Here is a 15,949-nt window from a genome sequence, read left to right as displayed (position 1 = left end):
ATTTTAAAAAATCAAACGGAATAACCATAATTTATAGAAAATATGAAAAAATAATTTATAGTTTCTATTCAGATGATTATGTTTTAATATATTCCAGCCTCTGTTTGATTTTATATATTGTAGAATTTTGTTAAATCTGTTATGTATTTTATATAATTGTAATCAGTTTACATAATATTTTGTATTTTGCTTTTACATGTGTTAAATTATGCAGTTCTCCATATATGTCGTATAGTTTTGTAATCGTGATGACTAATTCATTGTGTCAGTGTATTACAATTTACTAATCATCCCTCTATTATGGACCATTTCATTTCTTTTTTTTTTTTTTATAGATTATTGTTGTTTCTTCTAGGATAAAACACCCAAGATTTCCTTCTTTAGTGAATTTACATATCCTCTTTGATGACTTCTTTGCTTGTCTTTATAATTAATAGAAAGTAACTTTTGACCCAGTTTTGAGAATGAGAGGATGAAAATGAAATTGTAAGCCACACTATTGCCTTGTTGACAAACAATGTGGTTTATTTGTTTGCTTGTTTAATAGTCTTCTTTTAACCCTGTCTCCCCACACTGGCTTTTCTTTTGGCAGTATTCTTGATTATTTTCTGTCTGGCTAAAATTGGAGATCTGTTGATGTTTCAGGTTAATATACTGTACTTCTCATTTGATGAGAGAGAACTGTTTTGGGGGATGTGTGCCTTGTGTTCCCATCATAATCATTAGTAATGTTTTAGGCACTGTATCACTGTGTGATGACAACCCGTCACCTTGAGTCTGAAGAACCCTTTTTTGTTTTGAAACTTGGGAAAAGCAACATAAATCCTTCGACTTGTCTCACTGCTCTTACCTGCTAAGTGTTCCTGTGGTCAGCAGAGGCTTAACTATCATTTGATTGGATTGTACATTATAGATTTTCTTACTCTTTTTTTTTTAAGAAAAGCCAACTGCAGCACCAAAGGGTGTGTCCATTGTTTCCCAATAAGGAATAGAATCTAGTTATTACAGCATTTACCTTCAAAGTGAGGGACTATTGGGAGAGTTTTACTTATCATGAGTAGAAGAAACTTAAGGAAATGGCAACCCACTCCAGTGTTCTTGCCTGGAGAATCCCAGGGACGGGGAAGCCTGGTGGGCTTCCGTCTATGGGGTTGCACAGAGTCGGACACGACTGTAGTGACTGAGCAGTAGCAGTAGCAGGAGCCCTAACTAAATGAGTGGTGTGTTTCCTAACCATTGGTGACCACCTTCCAGATATTACATATCTTGCTTGTTTGGGCCCTTTACATTGCCCCCACTAATTTATTTTAATCCCTTTATCAATTCTACTAGGTAGACATCCTGGTTTTACAGATGAGAAAAGTGACATTCACAGCAATTAGGTAACTTGCTCAAGATTATAAATTAGGGAATAGTAGAATGAAAGATCTTTAACACTCACCTTCCTATCTTGTGTTGTCTCTATGAGGCTGAATTATTGTTTTTGTCAGCTGTTACGCTCTTATCTTACTCAAGATAACGCTCCTTGAATAAGTAACAGAAAAGATAATACTGGAGACATTTGAATTGCAGCTTTTATTGTTCTGTTTTCTGAAGTAGAAGGTTGGCTACTGAGAGGTCTCTGCCTTTGGATAGGTTTGGAACACACCCAGGTCTGTGTGAGCTCTGGCACCAGGCGTGCTGTGCACATAGTGGTTTGTGGGCCTGATACTTGTGGCAGTTGTGTAGCCACAGCTGTGTACGGTATGCTCTGGGTCTGATACGACTTCTTGAATATTGATACTTGAAAGAGATTAGTCTTTTTCTCTTGTGAATGAACAATGTTGCCTGCTGTATAACAAAGAATGGGGCAGCCACCGAGGCACTGTAGCTGCCCGCCAGCAGTCAGCCCTGAGGGAATTCAGGACAGGCAGTGGGGCCACCTGCTGCCTTACCCTAAACCACCTAACCCTAAACCGCTGCAGCGGTGTGCCTGAGGGAGCTCGGAAAGGGAAAGAACTGGACGTTGGCCTCCATAGAGGCGGTGCATATCAAAGGAGTGATTTCGGTGCGTCTTCCCGTACGTAGAAAAGAGCTACATCCATTAACTGGTTTTCTTTAATTAATGGTGATCTTTTGATGTTCCACCTGCCTGGTCTTTGTCCCCAAAACCTCTGTATATCCTGGCTCCTCCCTTACCCCTTCAGAACAGCCCCTCAGAGCTGTCTGAGATACCTGGCCTCCAGGCTTGAAGTCCTCAGAAAGCCAGCCAGATAAAACATAGTTCTCAAGCTTTAGGTTGTGCTTTTTTCCCAGTATTTCAGAGATAGCCTTTCTTAGTTATTCTCTCAGCAATTTTTACTGGTTTTTAGAGGAGAGACTTTTTTGCTTGCGTACCTCCTAAAATTTTTTTGAAGGAAACTAGAACTACTTGAACATTTTTAGATCGACATCTAAAATTTTTCACCAGAAGTTTAAATACTTGCAGTTATATAATTTTCAGTGTACTGCATATATTGACTTTTAAAACAAAGATGTTGTGTTTTTCGTTGTATCCACTGGGATGAAGTCTGTCATCCTTTAAAAAAAATAGTGAAATTAGCCCTTCTTTAACAATTAGAAAGTTTACATTTTTCCTTTTTCTTCTTAATATCATATCTCCTCTCTTGAATGTAGTAAAAATATATACTTAAGCTAGAAACTTTTTAACACTCCCATCATGCTTCTCTGCTACTATATATATATGCATATATGAATATATATGCATATGAAGTTCTAAAATTTGTGTTATTGTCTATAACCACAGGTGTCTCAGCGTTAACACTTTTTCTTCTTGATTATTCTATCAATACAGTTATTTTGAGTTTCTAGTTGGTGAAGATAATAAACATTATGAATTTTGGTGTTTTTTAAATGGAAAGTACCTTTTCGTTGGAAATACATCTTTCATTGAAGTTAATGGCTTTCCCTCCTCCCCACCATAGCTTTCTGTACCTGGGTTGCATATGGTTCATTATTAAAATAAGATAAATTTTAGAAAAATGTCATTTATAGTTGTTTATTTTTGTACAGATAATTACTGAGAAAATTTTGTTCATGTAAGGTAGATAGGAATGGTATTGGAAGGGTTTTATTAAAGTAATATTGTTCTTTTAGGTTTTTTAACCTTCTGAGCTTATTTTCCCAGTTGTAGATAGCTGGTAACATTATTTCATGTAGCAGTTTACAGTTTAAAAATACCTTTAGGTTTTATTGTCTCACTTGATCATCATGTGAAGCAGACATACCATATATTTCTTCTATAGAAGAGAGAAGTTGAGGTTTAGAGAGATGTTTGTTTTACTGAGTTAGCAGTTATTCAAAATACTGTAAATTTAATTATACTGAAGCGACTCAGCAGCAGTATAATATCACATACTTTTATCTCACAGGTAGTATCTCTGCATAACCTAATTGGCAAAGGCAGTCCTCATTTTCAAACCAGTGAGGCACATTTTATTCTTTGTCAAATAGTCTGATTTAATTTTTAATCCAATGAAATGTGTTCCTAAAGTTTCAGGAGGTATCATAATTCCACTGAGAAATAAATTTCATCTTCTGTCTCATAAGCCAAAATTACTAAAAGCTGTCAAGTTTAAATGTCAAAGTTATTCTTTTTTATAGTAAGTTATAAAAACTAGCCTGCAGAAGGCAATGGCACCCCACTCCAAGTGTTCTTGCCTGAAGAATCCCATGGGCGGAGGAGCCTGGTAGGCTGCAGTCCATGGGGTCGCCAAGAGTTGGAGATGACTGAGCGACTTCACTTTCACTTTTCACTTTCATGCATTGGAGAAGGAAATGGCAACCCACTCCAGTGTTCTTGCCTGGAGAATCCCAGGGACGGCGGAGCCTGGTGGGCTGCTGTCTATGGGGTCGCACAGAGTCGGACGCGACTGAAGCGACTTAGCAGCAGCAGCAGCAGCATAAAAACTAGACAGTGAATCAATATGCTGTTTCTCATTGCCAAATTTGAAACAAAGCATTGTAATATGTACCTAATATTAGGCTATTTGTGAAGCCAGGCTTGTCTTAAAAAACATTGTATTCCTGTGGTAAAATACATGCATAGTGTCAGTCTTCCAGTCACATCCAGCTCGCGACCCCACGCTGTAGCCTGCCAGGCTCCTCTGTCCATGGAATTCTTCAGCCAAGAATACTGGAGCAGGTTGCCATTCCCTTCTCCAGGGTATTTGCAGGCAGATTCTTTATCTTCTGAGCCACCAGGGAAGCCCCAAATATATGTCTAGTGTTTATCAAACTCTGTTATTTGACATTTTTTTTAGTATATAGGAATCATGCATAAAAGTTAAAAATAATTCCATTAATTTCATCAGACATAGTAAAAATTTGTACATGTACAAATATATATGTAGTATGTATATGTGTTTTATAAAATATATATACATATATGTACTACTAAGTACTAATAGATTTATTGTTGTTTAGTTGCTAAGGTGTGTATGACTGTTTTGTGACACCATGAACCTGTAGCTCGCCAGTCTCCTCTGTCCTTGAGATTTCTGAGGGAAGAATACTGGAGTGGGTTGCCATTTCCTCCTCCAGGGGTTCTTCCTGACCCAGGGATAGAATCCATGTCTCCTGCATTGGTGGGCAGATTCTTTACCACTGAGCCACCTGGAAAGCCCAGTTAATAGGTTTACCCGCTAATAAATTTTTTGTTGTTGGTTTTAAAAGAAGGTAGAAGGAAGTAAATATTGTATAAAATAGAAGGAGATATGAAATGGTTATAATTATTATAAATATTTTATGATAAAATGTGTTGTAAAGTACTTTATTGAATATCTCATAGACTTTGAGAGGAATCCAGTGTATCTTGAAAAAGACTGGTAGTCCTAGAAAATATTCTACTTGTTTTTAAAGGAACTGGCATTACTCAAAATATTGCTCAGATTGGTGGAAGGTTCTTTTTCTAATGACTTGCCCTAGGGATAAGTATTAAGAATAGTTGAAAATAATTGTTTTCATTTAAATATACACAAAAACATGTTTTGAAGTTCAATAGTGATTGTAGCGAATACTTGTGTAGTATTTACTGTATTTCAGGTTCCATTCTAAGGTTTAAAATATATTAATTCATTTAATCCTCCCAGCAACCATTTGAGATAGTCATTGCCCTGTCTTACAGACAATATAAATGAGGAACAGAGAGGTTAGTAATTTGCCCAAAGACACACAGCTAGTAAGTGGTATTTCCTGGAATTGAACTCAGAGACCCCATTTTATCCATAATGTCCTGCTGCTTGTCTGTTTAATATTTCTTACTGTTTTTACTTTGTTCTCATCGAACTCTGAAAAGCAGTGGCTTCTTTGATAGTAGTGATTGGGTCCTGCATACGTGCAGAATCATTAAATAAATCATTATTCCCACTACCCTACTTTTCAATATTTCTGAATTAATAAAGCCAACCCTGTTGCTAATATGTTTAATTTTTAACTGAAGCATGTATGGGAAGGTAAAAGAAAGTCTCTAGATTTAAGGTGCCTTGATTAATCATTTAAAGAAGGAGGAAACTTTCTTATATTAAGATTTAGGATAAGGGAATGTGTTTCCTTTATAAGTTGAGAAAAAGTCTGTTCTTAACACAGGTGCTTTCTTAGATGGATAAAGTACAGGAAAGTAAGTACTGTGGAAAGTGATTCCCGTAAAAACCATTCTTTCGTGAGAACCCTTGCAAAGTTCTCTAGTGTATGTGCTTAGAAGACTAGGTTAGGAAAGGTAACAGTCGCTCAAAAGTCTGAGCTCTTGAATTTAAAAAAGCTAGCCTCCCCAAGGGATTTATTTTCTCTTTAGACTGGTTTTATTTATTCCCAGTGTAACTGTATCTAGGGAACAGTAGAGATGCCCTTTATTAAGCAACTCCAACTCTCTGAAGAGAATACTTTAATGACAGGTAGTTTAAAGAGAATGTCTTTTTTAAAGATATTGGGGACCTGTTAGTAACAGGTTCTTTATCATGTCATTCAGTCTGTGAAATAGTGTTCTCCCTCTTGGTTTTCTAGATTTATATCTTGAAAGCTCTGACAGTGAAATAGGAATGCGGCTTTGCTTCCTTGTGTGGTGGTGGTGGTGGTGGTGGTGGTTGAGGCGGGAGGGCCATGTGCACTTCTACAGTGTACTGTGTGCAGTCTAGAGCAGGGCATTCAGTATGGAGTGATTGCTCTTCTGGTTGTTTTCCGTTTCCAGTTTTCTGGACTGATTGTTTTTCTTACCATTCTTCTGTGGATTAAATAGAATGTTATATTCTTGTACCATTAGTATTCCTAAACTTTTTACAAAGTTTAGTTAAACGAGCAAAGAAAGGTTAAATTCAGAGTAGATTGAGTCATAATTGGGAAAGAGCTTAAATATTGATACATTCATCTCTAGCACTTCTCAAAAGAGATTGCCTCTTTTTAGGACAGTAAAATTAAATATGTTGTGTGACATTCAGTTAATATAGTATGTTGACAACCATTGACTGATCTAAAATGATATTATAATAAATAATATTACTGTTCCATCTTATTTTTAGGTTTGTTCCGTGCATTAAGTAGTTGCTCTATAAAATTTTTTTTTTTTTGCTTCCAATTCAGCATTGGATATTTTCCCAGTAATACGTGAAACCTGTTTTTATTCAGTAAATCTGGAAAAAGAGGAAAATATTTATCTTATAACACATATAGTTTTGCCCTATGCTTTGACTCCTCTGATTAGATACAAAATCAGCAGTCTACACAGTCATGAAAAAAATGGATTTTCTTCCTGTTTTTTGGCCTTACCTTAGTACAGTAGATAGAAATTTCTTGTTTTCTTCTCTCTCTTGTTTCTTATTATATACATACACATACTTGTACTTTTTAAAGTGCAGTGCTAATTGGGGTTTTGAGAAAGTATTTCATGTTTAAAAAAGTCCTTAAATTGAATTTTTCTATAAAATATTTTTACTGTTAGCATGTCTAAATATAAACTTCTTAGTCTATTTAACCTAAAGTCTAATATTAGTCAAATTTTCATTTTAACTAGGCTTTTATTAGAGGAACTTGCCACTCTGAATTTGGTCTTTCAAGGTATCAAGTTTATTTTTTGTGTTGCCTGAACTTACTTTGCACTGATTTTTACTTTTTCAGGTGAATTTGTTATAACTGCCATTTTATCTGTATTTAAAACATATTTCAGCAAAGCTAGCAGATTTGTCAGTGACGTCTTTAGTCATGAGGATCAAAGCTTTACTCATATACAGTTTAACTTTCTTACTATACACATGAGTTATGTTTCTCCATGCTAATTAGGAAGGCCACCTGGGAAAAAAAAAAAAAAACGAGCATGAGAGGACTACCACGTGATTTTTTAGTGAGGCAGGGCTTCATTGTACTTCGAATATTGTGACATGTTCTTGAAAATCCACGTTATGTTTCTGGGTTATTTTTTTTCTTTTTGAAATTGAGCTCCAAGATTTTTCTTTGTAAGGATGTTTATTCTTATTTATGAAGAGTATGTATTTTTAAGTGTATATATATATATATATATATGTGTGTGTTTTTAAAATTTTCCCTCTTAAAAATTTTGTGGATCTTAGTTTTTGTCCTGATTTTGCTAGAATAATTCAATAATGAACATACGCAGCCAGCTGTTTTGTTTGAAAGGGAGGTATTGTACAGTTACCAGCTGTGCCTTTTCCATAGGCTGCCTTCTCTTGCTGTATCTCCCACTGCAGACCAGTCTCCTTCACTTAATTCAGTCTCACATATAGGCAGTAGGCTGATAACTGAGATGATTTGCTGTCTCTGAAAATTCACTTTAATTGTCTCACTTGTAGGACCACAGTTAATAAGCACCCCCCCTCTTTTTTTTTCTTTTGAGCATCTCCTCTGAGCAGAGAACTATGCTAGATACAGTTCTTTTCTTTAACTGTCATTCTTTTTCCGTTATGAGAACTGAGTTACCATCAGGGTGGCATTAGCAGAAGGAAGGTACTGAGGATTTGTATGTGTGTTGTATGCTGTATAAATTCATTTCAGTAGAAATGATCACTGCTCACCAAGAATACATGGTCCCAAAGGAAGTATACTACAAGGGCCCCAAGGTCAAAGGAGGTAAACATGTGTAGAGCTCAGTAAAATGTTCAGAGAATATCGGTGGAGTTTCCTAAATATTATTGATGTCAGACATGGTGGTTTTTTTTTTTTTTTACACTTAAACTAGTTCATATTAAAGCTGCTTTTACTAAACTGCTTCGCAGAGATTTCTAACAGTTTCAGTTTTGATTATAAATTAGCTAATATTAATATGCATGCTGGGGTGTTCTTTGGAATGTCAGAGTTCTTTCTCACTTTTGATGCAATGTCAAAATTTTATTTCTCATCTTTCCTGTTGGTTTGACTCTTGTGTTTGTGCTTTCCACTTTACAGGCATGCAGTATGGTGAATATGTTAATAATCAAGCTAGCTCCGCACCAACTCCCTTGTCATCAACTTCCGATGATGAGGAAGAGGAGGAGGAGGATGAGGAAGCAGGTCTGCTTTAGCTTTACCCCAGTTCTTGAACTTTTTCCTACTCAAGTTTTCTTTTTATGTCCATAGTCTTACTCGTCCTTAAAACAATGTGTCTGCAGATTTAGCTCAATAGATTGGTTTGGGTTATAGAAGGTGGGGGTCACTGGAGGTGTTTTGCTTATTTGTTTTGTGTTTCCTCTTTTGGACACCTTTACCATTTTGTAAGTAACAATGCATTTTTCATGATGACAGAGTGCTTGCTTCTTTCAGAAGTTTATTTTCTCTCATGCCACATGCTAAAGAATGAGTCCTGACTGATGCTTTTGGCTGATGATTGCTGTAGCACCCTTTTAGGAATGTTTTATTTTCTGCTTTGCATGCTACTTTGGGATAATCAAAATGAATCATGTGGGTTTTATAAAACTGATATAAAAGTTGGAGAGCGTTTCTCTGAGGTCTTTTTTTTGTGGCCCGTCTTGTCATATATTTTGAAGACCCCATATTTGTAGTTGTTTTCCTACTTCATGAAGCAGAAGTTCACATCTTGCTAGTGGAAGGAATTGTGCATGCGATGATGTGTTGCAGCCTGTTTAATATCTTTTTCTACCTTTGATAAGTATAACTGCTAAATTTTAAGTAGTTCAGTTGCTCTGTTAATTCTAATATTTTAAGACTGAATCAATAAGTGATGATCTTTCAAGTTATACATGACCACGATTCTCTGTTATCTTTATAACTGAGTGGAAGGATTTGCTCTGTAAACAGTCTGTTTAAATAGAGCTTTCTGTTTCCTTTGCATTTTTTAAACATTCAAATCCTTATGCATGATTTGTGGGGGCAGGGTGAAAGTTAAGGGTTCCAGAAGGATGGTATTTTTTTCTTCCCTTAAAAATCCAGATACCCATTTATCTTTATGAATTTTTGGTAGCTTTTTATTTTACATAATTTCAGTCTTACAGAAGAGTGGAAGAAACTACCATATATACTTTACCAAGATAAACCATTTTTGCCTCATCCTCGCTATATACATTTTTTCCTGTGTCATTTGAATGTAAGGTGGAGATACCATGAACCTTTACCTCTACATATTTCAATGTGTATTTACTGACTGTAAGGACAGTGTCTTATGTAACACAAACATAATATAGTTATCAGGAAACCAGTCACTGTTACCTTAATATCTGTTATACAGTCTGTAGTCAGATCTTAACAGTTGTCTTAATAAGATCTTTTATAGCCGTTTCCATGGCCTAGGATCCAATCCAGGGTCATGGTGTTGAATTTAGTTGCCATTTATTTAGACTTCTTCAACCTACAACAGTCCCTTAACCTTCCTTTATTTTTCTGACTTTTGATTAAATTGAAATCACACATTTTTGGCAAGATTACCACTGAAGCATTGTGTTCTCAGTGCCTCCTGTCAAGAGGCGCTGATTTGTTCCCATATTGATGATATTAACTTTGATGACTTGATTAAGATGGTGTCTGCCAGATTTCTCGGAGAAGGCAATGGCACCCCATGGACGGAGGAGCCTGGTGGGCTGCAGTCCATGGAGTCACTAAAAGTCGGACATGACTGAGCGACTTCACTTTCACTTTTCACTTTCATGCATTGGAGAAGGAAATGGCAACCCACTCCAGTGTTCTTGCCTAGAGAATCCCAGGGACGGGGAAGCCTGGTGGGCTGCCGTCTATGGGGTCGCACAGAGTCGGACACGACTGAAGCGACTTAGCAGCAGCAGCAGCAGCAGCCGCCAGATTTCTCAACTGTAAAGGTACTTCTCTTTTGCCTTGAAATTAGTAAGTAATTTGTGGGGAAGTTCTTTGATACTATTATAAATATCCTGTTCTTTATTAAACTAGCCTACATTAGTTTGAACATTCTTCGGAGATTTTCCAGTTCTAACATTCCTTCTTTGTTTATGAGTTCAGGTTTCACTGTGAAGAAGAGCTTTCTCTTCTCCCTTACTGATTTCTTTGGGTTTATAATGACTCATGGATTCTTGTTTTATTCAGTGGATAATAATCCATTACTGTCATTAGTTATTCTGATAGCATTTTGTCCTCAACCTGGCCAGCAGCAGTTCCTTCAAGCTGTCTTTTAAAAATGTTCCCATGAATCTTTAAGCACTTATTTTAAGTCCGTTAAGTCCTCATTAAGATGTTCCTAGCTCATCTTGTGTTTGAGCGGCTGCATTTCCTTCAGTCCTGGTACCTGTAGTGGAGAAGGGCATTTTAGGAACCAAGATCTTAGTGTAATTGATGGCCCTTGCTGCTGATAGGCCACTGCTCCCAGGCCCTGATATTCTAATTATTTAATGCATGTGTTATTCAGATCCTACAACTGTCTCAGTTTTTAATCTTATGATCCTAATTTTACACAGTTCAAAAATGTGTTACTTTGTGTAATGTTGTCAGCCTAAATTGCCCTGTTTTTGTTCTGCTGAACAATTAGGTGCGTTGGTTGGAAATCCTGTTTCCTTTGATGGAAAAAAATCAGAAAATCAAAAAGATTTAGCATTTATGGCTTTTCTCCTGTCACCTTACATTATTTAACTAAAGCTGTGGCTTTTTGTATCATTTCTTCTAGATTCAAACCCCCATTTTGTCACTTACTAGCTTTGTGACCTTAGACAAGTTTTAAAGTTAGACAAGTCTTAAACTCATTGAGTCTCAATTTACTCATCTTGTCAGTGGAGAATAATAGTAACAGTTACACATGGTTGTTTTGAGGATTGAAGGTGTTCTCTGTTAAGAGCTTAGAACAGTGTCTGGCAAATGCTAAAATCTCTCTAAAAATTAATTGTCATTAATAATGTTGAGAGCATGTTCTTATCTCAGTTTTATTCTTCCCTACAATCCTGCAATGCAGAGATAATTGGCTCCATTTTGCAGATGAGTTGATTGAGATGTAAACAACGCATTTGCCTCAAACTAGGTCTCTCTGTCTGCTGAGAGGTATGAACAGCGTAGTCTTCATCTCCTCATGAGAACATGAAGCCCTGAAGTAGAGGGGACTAAAGAGCACATGCAGTGCTCACCGTGGTGTTGCTTAAGTATTGTCTTCCTCCTTTGCCTTTTTATTGTGTAGCAGGATAATAAGGGCTTCCCTTGTGGCTCAGCTGGTAAAGAATCCGCCTGTAATGCAGGAGACCTGGGTTCGATCCCTGGGTTGGGAAGATCCCCTGCAGAATGGAAAGGCCACCCACTCCAGTACTCTGGCCTGGAGAATTCCATGAACTGTATATAATCCATGGGGTCGCAAAGAGTCAACATGACTGAGTGACTTTCACTGTTCATACTAAAATAAAATAAGACTGTATTATGGACATTTTTCCTAGGATGCTGGTGTTATCTCCTTATGGTTTGTAAATAAAAATCCTGTTTTTGTTGGTTCAAATTAAAGGGACATTCTGAGTGAGGGGAAAGAAAAAATAGAAAGGAAATTTAGCTTTAAAATGATTTTTTAAAAGTCCTGGTCAGTTACAGTATTTTTCCATATGTAAAATGGTAAAAGAAAGTGCCTCAAATTGGTGTGGAGGTTACATATAAGTAGCTCTAAGAAGTAGAGAATTTGGAGTGTTCTATTTGTTAAGTGTTTCAGTGGTGTTTTTTTCCTATAATCATTAGATTCTTGTGTGTTTAGTTCATGTGAAATTATGCTCCAATTTTGGAAAAATTTGTTAAGCAGTAGTAAAATATCAACTAACAGGTTTGGAAATCATAATATTAATATTCTTTATGCTGTGCTGTGTGTGCTTAGTCACTCAGTCATGTCCAGCTCTTTGCGACCACGTTGACAGTAGCCCGCCAGGCTCCTCCGTCCGTGGGATTCTCCAGGCAAGAATACAGGAGGGGTTGCCATGCCCTCCTCCAGGGGATCTTCCAACCCAGGGATCCAACTCAGGTCTCCCGCACTGGAGGCAGATTTTTTACTGTCTGAGCCACCAGGGAAGCCCGTGTATATTCTTTATAGTTACAGTTAAAGTGACTCTCCATTTATTTTAGCTTTTCATTTATTAAAGCTTATGGTTTGCTTGACAGTGTGTCTGTCTAGGAGTCAAGTACGGGGGTATTTCTTTAAAGCTTTCATTTCTTTTCCCAAAGCTTTCAGATTTAAAAGAAAATTTTAATTTCAGTTCTGATTTTACATTAAACCATCTAATTATATCTTTAAAATTACATGCTACAAATAGGCTTCCTTTTTCAAGTTTCCTTGTTAAATGCATACTTGGAAACTGAAATAGGATTTTGTACTGGAGACAGTCTTATGTTTTGTTGGAAGCTTGTGAAAGTTCAGAATTGTTAGAGAATAAACTTAAATTTAAAGAAAGCAGATAGCAAGCTGCTCATAATGGTTATATCTTAAATTCCTCACTAAGTTTATTCAGTTCCAGATATTCTCTCCTTCAGTTGTTAGTGCTAGAGTGGACCTTTGGTGGACAAATACCGTCATACCTGTACTAGTAAGGGATACTAACTTGAAAATGGGAGTGAAAAGTAACAAGCAGTGAACTGAAATTGAGAAGTGAGATAAAGTGAAAAGGAGGCGGGGGGTAAAAAGCCAAAGCCCAGTGTCAGCCCTAGTCCCTGGAAGACACTGTCTAACATTCTGTCACCTGCTCCCCATACGCCCCGTCACCTTTCCTCTAAGGAATTTTCGGGTTGGGAAGAGGCCGGAGGACAAGAGGAAGTTCTCTCCCATAATGTGACAGCTTGATGCTTTATTTTGTAAATAATGTTAGAAGAAAAAAACTTTTTTTTTTTCATGATGAGTTTTAAGGTGCTGGTCAGTTTTTACTTGACTTTCACACAGACTAATTATTCAGTGCCAGGCACGACCTCAGAGAGAATATGTTTTTGGTTGGCTTGGTTATTTTAAAAGGTAATGCTGCATTTTGACATAGAACAAGTTAAGTCAACTCATAAAGAACAGGACAGTATTGGACTTATTTCTAACTTCCAAAGAAAATTCCTTTTTTTTTTTTAATAGTTCAAGTGTATCATGCAGTATTACTAACTATAATCATTATGTGCTATACATTAGATTCCCAGGTCCCTAGAAGTTTTATAACTGGAAGATTTTCTTCTTTGATCAACATCTTCCCTTTTCCTCCACCATCCTAACACCCCTTGCCAAAGAAAATCTCTAAAAGAGTTCAATCTGACTTTCTGTCTTTTTGATAATTTTATTTGTTTTTGGCTGTGCTGGGTCTTCACTGCTGCACAGGCTTTTTCTCTAGTTGCAGAGAGGAGGTCTGCTCTCCAGTTGCAGTGCACAGGCTTGTTGCGGTGGCTCCTCTTTTTGTGGATCACGGGCTCAGCAGTTGCAGCGCAGGGCTCGGTAGCTGCTACTCATGAGCTCCAGAGCACGGGCTCAGTAGATGTGGCATGTGGGCTTAGTTGTTCTTCAGTATGCGGGATCTTCCCAGACCAGGGGTTGAATCCATCTCTCTTGCATTGGCAGGCTGATTCTTTTACCACTGAGGGAAGCCCCAATCTATCTTTCTCACTAACTGATGTACTACTATTTGATTATTTTAAAAAGTAAATATCTTCCAACTAAATTCAGTACATATTTAGTATATTTTTAAAATTTTAGAAATTGAGTACATATACTGGGTCTGTGAAGGAAGTAAAATGATACCAATGCCACTAAGAACAGTATTAGTTTGAGGGTCTTCAGTATTCATTGAAATCAGTCAGTTCAGTTGACAGTCATGTCTGACTCTTTGTGACCCCATGGACTGCAACATGCAAGGCTTCCCTGTCCATCACCAACTCCCAGAGCTTGTTCAGACTCATGTCCATTGAGTTGGTGATGCCATCCAACCATCTCATCTTCTGTCGTCGTCCCCTTCTACTCTTGCCATCAGCCTTGCCAGCATCAGGGTCTTTTCCAAGGAGTCAGTTCTTCACATCAGGTAGCCAAAGTATTGGAGTTTCAGCTTCAGCTTCAGTCCTTCCAATGAATATTCTGTACTGATTTCCTTTAGGATTGACTGGTTTGATCTTCTTGCAGTCCAAGGGACTCTTAAGAGTCTTCTCTAAAACCACAGGTCAAAAGCATCAGTTCTTCAGTCCTCAGTTTTCTTTATAGTCCAGCTCACATCCATGCACGACTCCTGGAAAAACCGTAGCTTTGACTAGATGAACCTTTGTTGCCAAAGTATTGTCTGCTTTCTAGGTTGTCTAGGTTGCTGTCTAGGTTGTTCATAGCTTTTCTTCCAAGGAGCAATCGTCTTTTAATTTCATGTCTACAGTCTCCATCTGCAGTGATTTTTGGAGCCCCCCCAAAATAAAGTCTGTCAGTTTCCATTGTTTTCCCATCTATTTGCCATGAAGTGATGGGACCAGATGCCATAATCTTAAGTTTTCTGAATACTGAGTTTTAAGCCAACTTTTTCACTCTCCTCTTTCACTTTCATTAAGAGGCTTTTTATTTCTTCTTTGTTTTCTGCCGTAAGGGTGGTGTCATCCGCATATCTGAGGTTATTGATATTTCTCTTGGCAATCTTGATTCTAGCTTGTGCTTCATCCAGCCTGGCATTTCGCATAATGTACTCTGCATATAAGTTAAATTAGTAGGGTGACAATATTGAGCTTTGACGTACTCCTTTTCCTATTTGGAACCAGTCTGTTGTTCCATGTCCAGTTCTAACTGTTGCTTCCTGATCTGCATGCAGGTTTCTCAGGAGGCAGGTAAGATGGTCTGGTATTCCCATCTCTTGAAGAATAGTCCCCAGTTTGTTGTCATCCACACAGTCAAAGGCTTTGGTGTAGTCAATAAAGCAGAAGTAGATGTTTTGCTGAAACTCCTTGCTTTTTCGATGATCCAGTGGATGTTGGCAATTTGATCTCTAGTTCCTCTGCCTTTTCTAAATCCAGCTTGAACATCTGGAAATTTTCAGTACATGTACTGTTGTACTATTGAAGCCTGGCTTGGAGAATTTTGAGTATTACTTTGCTAGTGTGTGAGTTTAGTGAAATTGTGTAGTAGTTTGAACATTCTTTGGCATTGCCTTTGTTTGGAACTGGAATGAAAATTGACCTTTTCCAGTCCTGTAGCCACTGCTGAGTTTTCCAAGTTTGCTGGCATATTGAGTGCAGCACTTTAACAGCATCATCTTTTAGGATTTGAAATAGTCAACTGAAATTCAGTCACTTCCACTAGCTTTGTTTGTAGTGATGCTTCCCAAGGACCATTTGACTTCTCATTCTGGGATGTCTGACTCTAGGTGGGTGATCATATCATCATGGTTATCTGGGTCATGAAGATCTTTTTGTATAGTTACTCTGTATTTTTGCCACCTCTTCTTAATATCTTCTCCTTCTGTTAGGTTGATACTATTTCTGTCCTTTATTGTGTCCATTTTTACATGAAATATTCCCTTGCTGTCTCTAATTTTCTTGAAGAGATCTCTAGTCTTTCCCATTC

General features: G+C 37.3%; 1 protein-coding gene across 3 annotated transcripts in view; it reads left to right on the top strand.

Moving 5' to 3' along the window:
* SEC24B (SEC24 homolog B, COPII coat complex component) overlaps positions 1-15,949 on the top strand; it is an 81,261-nt gene that overhangs the window by 26,664 nt on the left and 38,648 nt on the right. For 2 of the 3 annotated variants that reach the window (XM_027543853.1, XM_027543855.1), the window contains exon 4: positions 8,428-8,532. The exons of the other annotated variant lie outside the window; for it this stretch is intronic. In XM_027543853.1, the coding sequence (XP_027399654.1) occupies positions 8,428-8,532 (105 nt within the window). The remainder of the gene's footprint in view (positions 1-8,427; positions 8,533-15,949) is intronic. 3 annotated transcript variants of the gene reach the window in all.

The sequence above is a fragment of the Bos indicus x Bos taurus genome, chromosome 6 (genome assembly GCF_003369695.1).
Source record: "Bos indicus x Bos taurus breed Angus x Brahman F1 hybrid chromosome 6, Bos_hybrid_MaternalHap_v2.0, whole genome shotgun sequence".
Classification (NCBI taxonomy): domain Eukaryota; kingdom Metazoa; phylum Chordata; class Mammalia; order Artiodactyla; family Bovidae; genus Bos; species Bos indicus x Bos taurus.
The sequence above is the reverse complement of the archived record's forward strand: the minus strand, read 5'-3'. Positions and strand labels throughout refer to the sequence as shown.